The 14,955-nt window shown below is 50.0% G+C and overlaps 1 protein-coding gene across 1 annotated transcript in view; it reads right to left on the bottom strand.

Moving 5' to 3' along the window:
• The window catches only part of LOC140189297 (fermitin family homolog 3-like), an 86,673-nt gene that overhangs the window by 40,920 nt on the left and 30,798 nt on the right, over positions 1-14,955 (bottom strand). Inside the window, exon 2 of the mRNA XM_072245995.1 lies at positions 7,014-7,191. Within this exon, the coding sequence (XP_072102096.1) occupies positions 7,014-7,179 (166 nt within the window). The 5' untranslated portion in view covers positions 7,180-7,191. The remainder of the gene's footprint in view (positions 1-7,013; positions 7,192-14,955) is intronic.

Below are 14,955 nucleotides of genomic sequence, written 5' to 3' on the forward strand. Positions count from 1 at the left end.
TCAGCAAATCTATAGAATAGTAACTGTAAACAGGATCGATGAATGTCCAACGAGAGTGCAGAAGACTATTAATTCGGCCATTCAGCCTGCTCCGCCATTCAGGACAACAAACTGTGCAAATGCGAATATAAATAGATAGCAATAAATAACGAGAACGTGAGGTAAACAGTCCCTAAAGTGAGATGATTGGTCATGGAAACATCTGAACGATGGGGGCAAGTGAAGTTGAGTGTAGTTATCCCCGTTTGTTCAGGAGCCTGATGGCTCAAAGGTTTGTTTATTATCAAAGTATGTGTCCTTATACAACTCTGACATCCGTCTTCTCCAGATAGCCACGAAACAAAGAAAGAGCATGAAAGTCGTTCTGAAAGAAGCATCAAACCCATCCCCCCCCGCACGAAAAAGAACGGCGTCCTGATCATTAGTAACTGTTCTTGAACCCGGTGGTGTGAGTTCTGAGGCTCTTCTACCTGATGGCAGCAGTGATAAGAGAGCATGACCTGGGTGGTGGGGGTCTCTGATGATGGATGCTGCTTTCCTACGACAGCGTCTCATGTAAATGTGCTCAGTGGTGGGGAGGTCTTTACCTGTCATGTACCCACTACCTTTTGTAGGATTTTTGGTTCAATGGAGTCCTTTCAGGAGCACATTCTTTTTTTCCAAGTCATTACCCTCTGATGGGGTGGGAGGGGTAGGAGGGGGTGGGGCGCAGGCTCAGGGAGTTCCTCTCAGCTCAGACTCCTGCACACGTGTTATTTGCAAAGACGGCAGCTGAAATGAGCTGAAGAGAAAAGTGCAGGCGTGGGGCAGGAATGTGCGTGTGCTGACAACCAGCGGAGAGTGCTCTGGCGAGCAGCCATCAGCCTTCAGAGTTCCCGAGGATCAACAGCCACGTTGTGCTCCCTGCCTCCAACACTGGTGAGTCTGACCCCCCACCTCTACACCCGGGGCGGGGGGGGCACTCTAAAACCTGCCGCAAAACAAAATAAATTCGAGGTATACACCTGGGTACCTCCAGGACCTAATAAAGTGGTCTCTGAGCGTATGTTCGCGATCTTCTGCTGCTGCAGCCCGTCCACTTCATTTAAAGTTAAATTGGACGGCTATATGGGCAGGAAAGGAATGGCGGGTTATGGGCTGAGTGCAGGTCGGTGGGACTGGGTGAGAGTAAGAGTTCGGCACGGACTAGAAGGGCCGAGATGGCCTGTTTCCGTGCTGTAATTGTTATATGGTTATATGGTTTGACGTGTTGTGCGGTCAGAGATGCTCTTCTGCACACCACTGTTGTTATGCATGATTATTTGAGTTACTGTCGCCTTCCTGTCAGCTTGAACCATTCTCCTCTGACCTCTCTCATTAGCAAGGCGATTTCACCCACAGTTCTGTCGCTCACTGGCTGTTTGTTTCTCATACCATTCTCTGTAAACTCTAGTGACTTTTGTGTGTGAAAATCCCAAGAGATCAGCAGGTTCTGAGATACTCAATCCACCCCATCTGGCGCCAACAATCACTCCACGGCCAAAGTCACTTAGATCACGTTTCTTCCCCCATTCTGATGTTTGGTCTGGACAACAACTGAAACCTCTTGACCACGTCTGCATGCTTTTATGCATTGAGTTGCTGCCACATGATTGGCTGATCAGATATTTGGATTAACGAGGTGTACAGGCAGACCTAATAAAGTGGCCACTGAGAGTATTTCCTAAACAAGGAGCGAATTCAGAGATTGGAGACGCAAATAGTCTCGGTGGGGGGGGGGGGGGGGAAGGTCCTAGTGCAGGACTCCCAAAAGGTTAACTTGCAGGTTGAGTCCGTATTAAGGAAGAAAAATGCAATGTCAGCAAATTCATTTCCAGAGGACTAGAATATAAACCTAAGGATGTAACGCTGAAGCTCTGTGAAGCATTGATCGGATCGCACTTGGAGTACGGTGAGCCATTTTGGGCCTAAGAAAGGATGCGCGGACATTGGAGAGGGTTCAGAGGAGGTTTATGACCATGATTCCTGGAATGAAAGGGTTAATGTATGAGGAGTGTTTGATAGCCCTGGGGCCCGTACTCAGATTCAGAATCACAATCCTTTATTATCGCCAAGTATGTGGACACATACAGGGAATTTGATGCCGGTTTCCCTGAGCCCTCGCTGTACAGAACCAAAAAGCAAACAACAGTGCAAATACTCGTGAACTATATACCGTGAGGTATATCTGTGTATGTACAGGTGGACTTGGTTAATAACAGACTAAAATTCAAGTGTTCATAAGACTGACGGCATACGGAAAGAAACTGTCCTTGTACCTATTTGTCCTGGCATACAGTGATCTAAAGCGCCTACCAGAAGGAAGGAGTTGGAACAGGTGATGTCCAGGGTGTGATGGGTCTACAATGATGCTCCTTGCTCGCTTCCTGACTCCAGATGCATATAAGTCCTGGATCGAGGGCAGCTTCACGCCAATAATCCCTTCTGCAGCCCCGACGGTTCTTTGGAGTCTATTCTTCTCTACTCACTGGAGTTTAGAAGAATAAGGGGACCTCATTGAAACCTACCGAATATTGAAAGGACTAGATAAGAGTGGATGTGGAGAAGATGTCTCCAGCAGTGGGAGCACAGCCTCAGATTAGAAAGATGTCCCCGTTAGAAGAGAGATGAGGAGGGATTTCTTTAGCCAGAGGACTGCGGAGGCCACGTCATTGGGAATATTTGAACCGAAGATTGATAGGCTCTTGATTGGTCATGGTGTCAAAGGTAGGAGAACAGAGATAATAAATCAGCCTACTCCACAATCAGTCCAACCCTGAGCATTTGGCGTGTTGGCTGGTCCCGATCCTTTTTCACCATTTAGCGGAGCATTGCTCCGTGCCAACCGCTGTACTCTCCCGCCATCCCGATCTTCCTGGTGCTCTTCGCCAACGTCCCGGAGCAGGCAGTGGGCCGGGCCCCCTCCTTCCCCAGGTCGCACGTGGGGAGGGGGCTCCCTGATGAACGCGCAGCGTTCGATTGCGCTCGCGGGTACTCGTCAGCTGAAGTGGACCACGCTTGCAGCCACATTCAGGCTGGTGAGGGGCGAGGGTCACTCACGGTGCGCAGGCACGGATCAAGAAAGCAGGGGTGAAGGCAGACGGGGGAGGAGGTGCGAAGGACAATGCAAAGACTTTCCGGTCAGCTTAGCCACTTTCTCAAAAAAAATAAGAGATTCCACCGATGCTGGAAAATCCAGAGCAACACACACAAAACGCTGGGGTAACTCAGCAAGTCAGGCAATATCAATGGAGAGGAAAAAACAGTCAGACATTTCGGGATGAGACCCTTCATCAGGACTGGAAAGGAAGGGGGAAGAAGCCAGATTAAGGTGGGGGGAAGAACTAGGAGTTCAAGCTGGCAGGTGATAGGTGAGACCAGCTGAAGGGAGGCGGAATAAAGTGAGACATTAGGAGAAGCCACATTCTTACTAAGGGCTGTAATATGCCTGAGGAGGCCATGCGAGGGGTGATTGATAAGCTCGTGGCCTAAGGTAGAAGGAGATGAGTTATACAGCTCTCGTTACGTGCACGTGCAGTTCAACTCTTTGAGTGATTATGCAGAAAGTTTGAGGTTAATAACTCAGCAGGGCTGATTGACACGTTCGTGGCCTAAGGTAGAAGGAGGTGAGTTATTAACATCAAACTATCTGCATAACCGCTCAAAGAGTTGACCTGCACGTGCATGTAACGAGAGCTGTATAACTCATCTCCTTCTACCTTAGGCCACGGGCTTATCAATCACCCCTGCTGTGGACACTTTCTGGAGTTTCAAGATCCATACGCTCCCCAACCGCTGAACTAAGTGTGTAAATGTAGGAGGGGACTATGTTGAAAAATAAATGTGCTAAGTTTTCTAAAGTTGACTCCTTCTATCTTTGGCCACGAACTTATCAATCACCCTTCGTATATTTTATTGTTTCAACAATTGAAGCCAAACCATCCTCACCACCAGAATTGTTAACCAGGTTTTACGTTGGAATCCCCGCAATTAAAACCACATTAACTGCCTCTGCTAGCTGACCACATCCCTCTCCCCTACGATCCAGCCTCAATGTAAAATGGCCGAGGTCTCGGCGCGAGAGAAGATGGCTCCCGGCAGGAATCACACACCAAACCCCTCCGCCCTCTGCGCAGACCCGAGAGCGCGACGGCTGGCACCCTGCCAAACTTGCTCTCCGAATGGCTTGCCAGCAGCGCGCTGCAACTTCCTGACCCGATCTCGCTCCAGCGCCCAGCTTAACCACTTCCTTCCGCTTCGACACCAGAGGGGAAAGGGGCAAGCAGCTAATGCAGAATGGTGTTGTGTTTCTGGGCCTCTATCGAGCAGAGACAGAGGCAGGGGAAATGACATAACCGGATTGAACTCTCAGTGTACAAGTGCACAAGTCCACAAGTCATTTCTATCTCCACGCCAATGACTTCACCGTCCTTGCGTTTCATGCAGTCAACATTTCCACCCTTGGCTGCCATCTGCATGTCCGGCACGCCCCAGGGTAGAGAGGAGGACAGGATTAGAGGCGGTTTGAGAGCAAAGGAGGACGAGAGGCCTCTTGACAGTGGTGTATAAGCTGACAAGAGGCAAAGATAGAACGGACAGCCAGAGAATCTTTTCTCCCCTGGCTAATACGAGAGGGCATAATTTTAAGGTGATTGGAGGAAATACACAAGTATTTTTAAACACAAAATACTCTGCAGATACTGGGGTCAAAGCAACACTCACAACAGGCTGGAGGAACTCAGCAGGTCAGAGACTGAGATTTTTACTGTGCCATGGTCTGTTCTTATCAAATTACGGTATTGCTTTGCACTGTTGTAACTATATGTTATAATTATGTGGTTTTTGTCAGTTTTTCAGTCGGTTTGTCATGTGTTTTCGTGATATTCTGGAAAAACATTTTTATCATTTCTTAATGCATGCATTACTAAATGACATAAAAGGGGACTGCGTGTCCTCAATCATATGTATTCTTGCAAATGCCTGCAAGAAAATGAATCCCAAGGTCCTATATGGTGACATCTACTTTGATGGGACATTCACCTTGATCTTCATCTTTTCCTCCCACGTCCCGAAGATGTGCAAGTAGTTTATTAGCTGCTGTACTGTACGGCTGGTGGTGGAAGAACTGGTGGGGATGTGGGAGAGAGAAATAAATGGGAGAATGGGGTCGATGGGATTGCTCTGAGAGTTGGCAGAGACTGGACGGGCCAGATAGCCTCCTTCCTTCAAGAGCAGCAACGCGATACAATGCTCAGACTGGGCTGGATGCCGGCAGACGGATTTCAGCGGGGCAGGGAGAGCATTAGTAACGCCAGCTGCACCTTCGAAAATGCGGCACACAAACGGATCGGAGAAGTGAGCAATGCATTAAAGTGGAGGCTGGAGGGTTCTTGGTTAGCCAGGGTAGGCAAAGGCTATGGGAAGAAGGCAGGAGAATGGGGTTGAGAGGGATAGTAAATCAGCCGCGATCGAATGGCAGAGCAGCCTTGATGGGCCGAATAGCCTAGCTCTGTTTCTATATCTTATGGACAGGGGAAGTAGAGGGTCTGAAGCAGTATTCAAGGCAGACCTGCAGGGGATGTTTCCAATAGTGGGGGAGTCTAGGACCAGAGGGCGCAGCCTCAGATTAGAAGGATAGAATAGAGATTGGGGGGGGGGGGAGTATTTCTTTAGCCAGTTGGTGGTGAGTGTGTGGAATTCATTGCCACAGATGGCTGTTGAGACCATATCATCGGGAATATTTAAAGCAGAGGTTGATAGGGTGGGCAAAGGTTATGGAGAGAAGAAGGGAGAGTGGGATTGAGAGGAAAAGTAAATCAGCCATGATGGAATGGTGCAGCAGACTTGATGGGCCGAGTGGCCTAATTCTGCCCCTATGTCTTACGATCTTACCTTTGCAGATTGGAACTGAAGTTAAATTGCTAACAAAGTACAGAGAATTATTCCTGGGTTGTGAGGGGGTGGTGGTGAGGGGGGGTGGGGGGGGGGGGGGGAGTCTTTCGGACCCCAGCTTTGTGCACTACTGGAACCACAAAGATAAATTCTGGGATGGTGACACAACTCCTTCCCACTCCTGCACCAATCAGCTATCATATTTTAGTAATAACTGTCATCATCATTATGTGTCGTTTTGTATGACATGGGCGATCAGGGTCTTTCCGTGACTGCGACTACTCTTGGCAATTTTTTTCCCCCCCACAGAAGTGGTTTGCCATCACCGTCTTCTGGGCAGCGTCTTCACAAGACGGGTGACCCTCCGCCATTATCAATACTCTTCGGAGATTGTCTGCCTGGCGTCAGTGGTCACATAATATGCACCGTGACTTGTGATATGCACTGGCTGCTCGTATGACCATCCACCACCTGCTCCAACGCCTTCACGTGACCCCGATCGGGGGGGGGGGGGGGACTAAGCAGGTGAGATACCTTGCCCGACGGTGACCTACAGGCTAGCGGAGGGAAGGAGCGCCTCACACCTCCTTTGGTAGAGACGTATCTCCAGCCTGCCGCCCAATAATAATAAATAGGTAATAAATAACACTGAGAACATGAGTGGTAGAGCCCTTGAAAGTGAGTCCATAGGTTGTGGAATCAGTTCAGAGTTGAGGTGAGTGAAGTTACTTTCCTCTGGTTCAGGAGCCTGATGGTTGAAGGGTAACTACCAGTTCTGAACCTGGTGGTGTGGGACCCCAGGCTCCAGTAATGACAGCAGCGAGAAGAAAGCACGACCTACAGGGTGGGAATCCTCAATGATGGACTCTATTGCAGCTGTGAACTTTGTAGATGTGGTCAATGGTGAGAAAGGCTTTGTATGCAATGGGACCGGTCTGTATTCACCAATTTTTTCTGGGGCTTTTCAATTCTTGGGCACTACCAGGATGAAAAGGAATGAGGGGGGAGATTCTTGGGGAATACAAATACTAGCTGAACGGCCTTGCACAATAGAAAAGGAGGCCTCCATATCTATGATCACGTTGAGCGTTGGTAGAACTTACTAATTTTCTCCACGAGCTGCAGGATCACACCGCCAATGTGAACATCGCCCGTGATCCGCAGCGTAATGGGGTCTGCCTCGGGGCCCAGCTCCTCGACCGCGATCTTCAGCTCCCACGAGGCATCGATGTAGTCCCCGCTGGCCGTCTTGATGCCACCCAGGGCCATGTTCCAGCATACCTGTTGGCGGGAGAGCAGCCAATGAGACACAGAGCCCGCGGAGGACAGAGACGGGCGAGGCAGGGAGCGCCCAGCTGGGCGGGGAGAGGGTGGGGTGGGAAGTGGAATCCCAGTTCACGCTTTGGACGATTGAGCAGCGCCAACTTTCTATTGGCAGGGGCCAGCTGATCTACTGGGTGTTTCCGCAGAAATCCCTGTCTCTACCTGGGATTCCTGGTAAGTCGTAAACACCAGAGATTCTGCAGATGCTAGAAGTCCAGGGTAACACACACGTGAAACGCTGGAGGAACTCAGCAGGGCAGGCAGCACCCACGGAGGGGAATTAACAGTCGACATTCCATGCCAAGACCCCCTCACCAGTCCCGATGAAGGGTCTCGGCCTGAAACGTCGACTCCTTAACTCCTCTCCATAGACGCTGCATGACCTACTGAGTTCCTCCAGCAGTTTGTGTGCGTTACCCAAGAACCTCACAGCAATTCCTGGCTCTGCCTTGGAATTTTGCTTTTGAGAAAGTAAAAGCAAAAAGAAAAACAGGGAAGATATAAGGAATAAGTTACTCAGGAGACAGAAGTGATAGGGACTCTGCTAGGTATTGCCTCCCTCATTACCACCAATTTCTTAATCTCACTATTTTCATGCATTAATGGGTTTAAAGGTGCGATATGTGAAATTAATCAAAGGAAGAGGCCATTTGGCCCATTGAGTTAAGGCTAGCTCAGGTTAGTTCCCCCCCCCCCACCCCCACCTCTTCACATCTACAGGCATTTCCTCCGCCAGGACGTGCCCTCTTCTCGTTGCTAACATCAGGGAGGAGGTACAGGAGCCTGAAGGCACACACTCAACGATTCAGGAACAGCTTCTTCCCCTCTGCCGTCTGATTTCTGAATGGACATTGAACCCATGAACACTACCTCAATACTTGTTTTTTTGTTCCCCTCTCTCCTTCTGCACTGCTTATTTAATTTAACTTTATTTATTATGTAATAAAAATGCATCACGACAAATTTCACGACATACGCCGGTGATATTAAACCCGATTCTGGTTTCCGCTACAAGTCCAGTCCTTTCACAATGACCAGCTTACTCTCCCTTCAGAATCAGAATTGGGTCTATTACTGTACTTCAAGAAATCTGCCGTCTTGCAGCAGCAGTCCATAAAATAAACTATAACTTACAATAAGAATTATTTATACTTTCGCCCTCCAAAAGGACCACAAACTTATGATAGGGTTTGGAGGCTTGTGTGCCTCAATGACCCGGAGAGCTGTGTTGGCTGCAGTCAGGGCCTTGTGCTTTGGCTCTTGGTAAGGGTCACCCATGCCAAACAGGGTCAAAGGGTAGAGGTCAGACTAAGAGTGGTCCACCTGTCCTCCAGGTTCAGGGGTTCATCTCAGGGTTAGCAACCCTGCCTGGTCAAACAAAACTGTTACAGAAACAGCGATGAAGAATCCTTCTACACCTGAGTGAGACGGTATTCCTGAGTCTCCACCCGGGACTTGCATGACTGACAGTCGCAAAAACCGCGAGGAGGCTACTGGCACGATGAAGGAAGCCCCGAACACCGCCAGAGATGGAGGACCTTCATCGCTGCCCAAAACGCCAGCGGCGTAATAGGCAGTGTTCATAATAGATGTTCATGGGTGGTTCAGAAAGCTGATGGTGGAGGGGAAGAAGTTGTTCCTAAAACGTTGAGCGTGCGGCTTCAGGCTCCCGGATCTCCTCCCTGATGGCAGCAATCATGCCCTGAAAGGTGAGGTTCCTGAGTGATGGATATCGCCTATTTGAGGCAACGCCTTTGGAAGGTGCCCTCGAAAACCACTGCATCGTCACATCATTGCCAGGTTGCTTAACACACTCCAGGGTTTGTGTGAAAAAAAAATATCAGGAGTTCCTCTTGCCTTAATCTTACATTGGCGCTACAAAGTTTGTAAACCCTGTCGAAATTTTCTCTGTCACAAACACGAGGAAATCTGCAGATGCTGGAATTTCAAGCAACACACATAAAAGTTGCTGGTGAACGCAGCAGGCCAGGCAGCATCTCTAGGAAGAGGCACAGTCGACGTTTCGGGCCGAGACCCTTCATCAGGATTATCTTGCTATCGCACACTCTCGCTATTTGCTGCTGCCCTGTGGATTTGCTGGGTGTGCCCGCAGGAAAATGAACCCCAGGGCTGTATGTGGCGACAAGTATGTACTCTGATAATAAAATTCACTTTGGACTTTTGCTTTGCCCTGGATGGACTCGAGCTTCTTGGGAGGTGTTGAAGCTGCACTCACAGAGAGAATTCTACCACTCTCCCGACGGTGGTAGGCCAGAAAATGAGTCACTGGCCGTAACATTTGACCAACCCCTGCAGTCAAGGCACGCATGTGACTGGTGTGGTTGAATTCCTGATCAATAGTTACCCCCGGGTGCTGAAGGTGGGGGAGTCGACCACCTGCCACGGGCAGCAAGATAGAATGGTGGTTGGCGTAACCGGAGATCAGGGTTCAATACTCTACCCGGCCTGAAGAGAGTTTGGATATCTTCCCCCCCCCTCACCGTAACCACATGGGATTCCTTCGGGTGCTCCAGTTTCCTCCCACATTCCAAAGACGTACTGGTTAGAGTTAGTGAGTTGTGGCCGCGCAAAATTGGTGCCGGAAGTGTGGCCCCCAGCACATACTCGGACTGCGTTGATCATCGGCGCAAAACGACGCACTTCTCTGTATGTCTCAGTGTGTACAAGACCATAAGCTATAGGAACAGAATTAGGCCATTTGGCCCATCGAAAAGTCTGCTCTGCCATTTCATTACGGCAGATCCATTTTCCCTCTGAGCCCCCATCTCCTGCCTTCTCCCTCATGCCCTGACTGATTAAGAATCGATCAACCCCTGCCTTAAATATACCCAAAGACCCGGCCGCCTGGGCAAAGAATTCCTCAGATTCACCTCCCTCTGGCTAAGGAAATTCCTCCTCATCTCCATTCCAAAAGGATTCCCCCCTGTGCTGAGGCTGTGTCCTCTGGTCTTAGACTCCCCCCTGTAGGAAGCATCCCCTCCACATCCACTCTATCGAGGCCTTTCAACATTCCATCGGTCACCCCTCATTCTTCCGAATTCCACTGAGTACAGGCCCAGAGCCATCAAACGGTTTTCATATGATAAGCCGTTCAATCCTGATAAGCATTTCTTGTGAGCTTCCTTTGAACCCCAATGTCAGCACATCCCTTCTTACATAAGAGGCCCAAGTGTGTGACAAATGAAGCTAATCCTTATCTAATACTGGTCAGCACGCGTGAGCTAGTTTGATCTGCCAGTCTGCAAAACAATGCCAGGCTGGAGAAAGAGAACAGGTTACCAAGCAAGAGAACAGGGAGAAGGGGACAGACTAATTGGATCGCCCGGAGGCTGGTCGATGGGTCATACGACCAGAATCAGGTTTAATATCGCAGGCGTGTTATCTTTGTGGCAATGCAATATATAATAATAGAAAAAACAATTACAGTAAAGGATGCATATGTTAAATAGTTAAATTAAATAAGTAGTGCTATATAGAAATAAAAAAGTAGTGAGGTAGTGTTTATGGGTTCAATGTCCATTCAGAAACCGGACGGCAGAGGGGAAGAAGCTGTTCCTGAATCGTTGAGTGTGTGCCTTCAGGCTCCTGTACCTCCTTCCTGATGCTGGTAATGAGAAGAGGGCATGTCCTGGGTGGTGGGGGTCTTTAATGATGGACGCTGCCTTTCTGAGGCATCGCTCCGTGAAGATGTCCTGGATACTACGGAGGCTGGTGCCCGTGATGGAGCTGACTGAGTTTACAACTCTCTGCAGCTTCCCTCGATCCCGTACATTAGCCCTCTTCCCCCCGCCCCACCTCCACACCAGACGGTGACACAGCCAGTTAGAATGCCCTCTCTGACACATTGCGGAAATTCGCCGGTGCCTTTGGTGATGCGCCGAATCTCCGCAAACTCCAAACGAAATACAGCCACCGTCGTGCCTTCTCAGACGCGGACGTGGGAAAGCACGTCAGGATTATGAGTTGCGTACTTACCGTGAGTGTTTCCACTCAAAGTCTGACACAGGTCCGACAGTCAGTGCTCAGTAAACTGCGACCTTCTGATTCGAACCCCCCCCCCCCACCCGAGATCCAATTGTCGAGGTACGAGTGGGAGCCAGGAATCCCTGGAGAAGTGGGAAGACCACATGGCTTAAACCCCGATGCAGCCATTCAGCTCGCTGTCGATGCGGCGGGCAGCCAGTTCGGCCTTGTCTCGACTGCAGCGTCCAGCCAGGAAGAGCGGGCAGGATCGTCTTGATTTCCCGAAGCTCACCGGCTGGGCGTGGCTCCGAACTGCAGCAAGGTTCCACCCGTCTGATTGCGGGCTGTTTACCGACGCTCACTTCACTGGCTTATAAATTCTTGGACTGATATCAGTCCTTGCAAGCATGCGAGCTCATAACCCCGACTGGCACCCAGAGGCCACTTTATTAGCTACTTCCTGGGCGTATGTTTGTGATCTTCTGCTGCTGCTGTAGCCCGTCCACTTCAAGGCTCGATGTGCTGTGCGTTCAGGGAGGCCCTTCCGCGCACCGCTGTCGTAACGGGTGGTTATTTGAGTTACTGTCGCCTTCCCGTCAGCTCAAACCAGTCTGGCCATTCTCTTCTGACCCCTCTCATTAACGGGGCTTTTTCCGCCCACAGAACCGCCTCTCACTGGATGTAAACACGAGGAATTCTGCAGATGCCACGGCCTCCTCTACTGTAAAGATGAAGCCACACTCAGGTTGGAGGAATCACACCTTATATTCCGTCTGGGTAGCCTCCAACCTGATGGCATGAACATTGACTTCTCAAACTTCCGCTAATGCCCCACCTCCCCCTCGTACCCCATCCGTTATTTATTTTTATACACACATTCTTTTTCTCTCTCTCCTTTTTCTCCCTCTGTCCCTCTGAATATACCCTTTGCCCATCCTCTGGGCTTTTTCCCCCCTCCCCCTTTTCCTTCTCCCTAGGCCTCCTGTCCCATGATCCTCTCATATCCCTTTTGCCAATCACCTGTCCAGCTCTTGGCTCCATCCCTTCCCCTCCTGTCTTCTCCTATCAGTTTGGATCTCTCCCTCCCCCTCCCACTTTCAAATCTCTTACTAGCTCTTCCTTCAGTTAGTCCTGACGAAGGGTCTCGGCCCGAAACATTGACTGTACCTCTTCCTCGAGATGCTGCCTGGCCTGCTGCGTTCACCAGCAACTTTGATGTCTCTCACTGGATGGTTTTTTTTTTCCACCATTCCTTGCAATCTCTAGTGACTGCTGTGTGTGGAAAAAACTCCAGGAGATCAGTAGTTTCTGAAGTCCTCAAACCATTCCATCCTGCACCAGCATTCCGCAATCAAGGTCACTTAGATCACATTTCTTCCCCGATTCCGGTGTTTGGTCTGAACCTCTTGGCCGCGCCTGCATGCTTTTATGCGTCGAGATGCTGCCATGCGATTGGCTGATTGGGTATTTGCATTAACGAGGTGTACCTAATGGAGTGGTCGTTGACTGTAGATGGACAGTCCTCTGTGTAAGACGTTTTGTATCGCATCCGAGGAGATTAGATTCACACTGTCGTACCTGCTCTGCACTGAGAAGTCAGACCTGTGTCAGACTTAATAATCCTGACATATTTACCCAAGTTCACGTCTAAGGCGGCTGTTATGTGACCCATTGACCAGCCTCAGTACAATCCAATTGGTCGGTCACCTTCTCCGATTTACTTCCCCGTGATCTATTCTCTCCCACGCGACCCCATCAGCTCCCCCCCAACCCCTCGCCCCGATTCTCCTGCAACCCAGGAACAACTAATCCACTAACCGCCCCCCCCCCCGCGACACGTCCGGGACGTGGGAGAAAACCGGGGCAGCCCACAGGGAGGGGGTGGAAGCGCCACCCAGGCAGCACCCTGGAGGTCGTTGTCGAAGCCGGGGTCCCCAGAGGCGTGAGGCGGCGGCACTACCCGCCGCAGCACTCTGCCGACCGCCCCTTCCCCACCCCTCCCTTCGCTTCAAACGCCGCATGCGCAATCTGTTGCCCAGAAAGAGGAAGAGCCATGGGTCACAAGCAGAAGGAAATAAGGTTAAAAGTTGCTGAGCAAGTTTTCGGAGATGCGAAACACTGAGGCTCTCACATCCACTTCTGAGCTTGTGAAGCTAATTTAGAAACCATGAGCCCTGGCACCAAAGGGGTAATGAGCTTTTTAACAAAAAAAAGATTAGCTGATGGCCACGTCGGTGGATACACTTAAAGCAGAGGTTCATAGCTTCTTGATGAGTAAGGATGTCAATGGTTTGGGGGAGGAGGCAGGGGAATGCAGCAAATAGTTTAACAGTTCCATTTAATATCAGAGAATGTAGACAATGTGGGGGCTCCTTAATTTCACAAGGCAGAATTCACCCAGACTGTTAAGGGTTAAATTCACCATGTATGTTAAGTGTTACCTTGTACGTTATTATGTTTTTAGTATTATTACTCACTCATGTCGATTTTTGTCCACACTCCTACAACATCATACAACCCGAGATTCTTGTTCTTCACAGGCATCCACAGATACAGGGGCGTGCCCCTCCCAAAAAAATGGCTGACAGTAAAAACGTTGGAACCCCAAAGCGCCCCCCCCACCGCACGCACAATCAGCACGACGCATCGACCCTCCCCCTCACTTCGGCAAAGATAATTGGCACCCGCCACCCACCAAGCGAGCAATAGCAGAGCCCCCCCACCAAAAGAGACAGGGAAACTAACTGTTCACTCGACAACTCGACAAGCCATGGGGTTTCTCTCTCCCCCAAAGAGAGGGACAGAGAGCCGTAACTGAATGAAAGAGCAGACCTGACGGGCCGAATGGCTTAATTCTGCTTCCATGTCTTATGTACATCAAAAAAATACAGAGAAATACATTGTTTCGGTGGGGGGGGGGGGGGAAGAGGATAGAAACACAGAAAATAGGTGGAGTAGGCCATTCGGCCCTTCGAGTCTGCACCACCATTCAGTATGATCATGGCTGATCATCCAACTCAGAACCCTGTACCTGCCTTCTCTCCATACCCCCTGATCCCTCTTAAATATAGCCAGTGAACTGGCCTCAACTGTGACAGAGAATTCCACAGATTCACCGCTCTCGGTCCTAAAAGGCTTCCCCTTTATCCTCAAACTGTGACCCCTCATTCTGGACTTCCCCAACATCAGGAACAATCTTCCTGCAGCTGCCTGTCCAACCCCTTTGGAATTTTATACGTTTCAATCAGATCCCCCTTCAATCTTCTAAATTCCAGTGAGTATAAGCCTAGCCGATCCAGTCTTTCATCATATGAAAGTCCTGCCATCCCAGGAATCAATCTGGTGAACCTTCTTTGTACTCCCTCTATGGCAAGGATGTCTTTCCTCAGATTAGGGGACCAAAACTGCACACAATACTCCAGGTTGCACAATCTGTAAGTGTCTCCATGTTTCTGGTGCCAATACAGCACGCCCACAACTTACTAACCCTAACCGGTACGTCTTTGGACTGTGGGAGGAAACCAGAGCACCCGGAGGAAACCCACGCGGTCACGGGGAGAACATACAAACTCCTGACAGGCAGTGGCGGGAATCGAACCCCCGATCTCACAACCAGCGCGATAAAGCATCATGCTAATCGCCTCGCCACAGTGCCGCCCTCTTTATGTATAAATGAATACCCGAGGGATTGGTGTTGAGCCTTGGCCATTCAGATACTTTGAGGGGGAAGGGGGAAGA

This window comes from Mobula birostris, chromosome 28, assembly GCF_030028105.1.
Source record: "Mobula birostris isolate sMobBir1 chromosome 28, sMobBir1.hap1, whole genome shotgun sequence".
Taxonomy (NCBI): Eukaryota; Metazoa; Chordata; class Chondrichthyes; order Myliobatiformes; family Myliobatidae; genus Mobula; species Mobula birostris.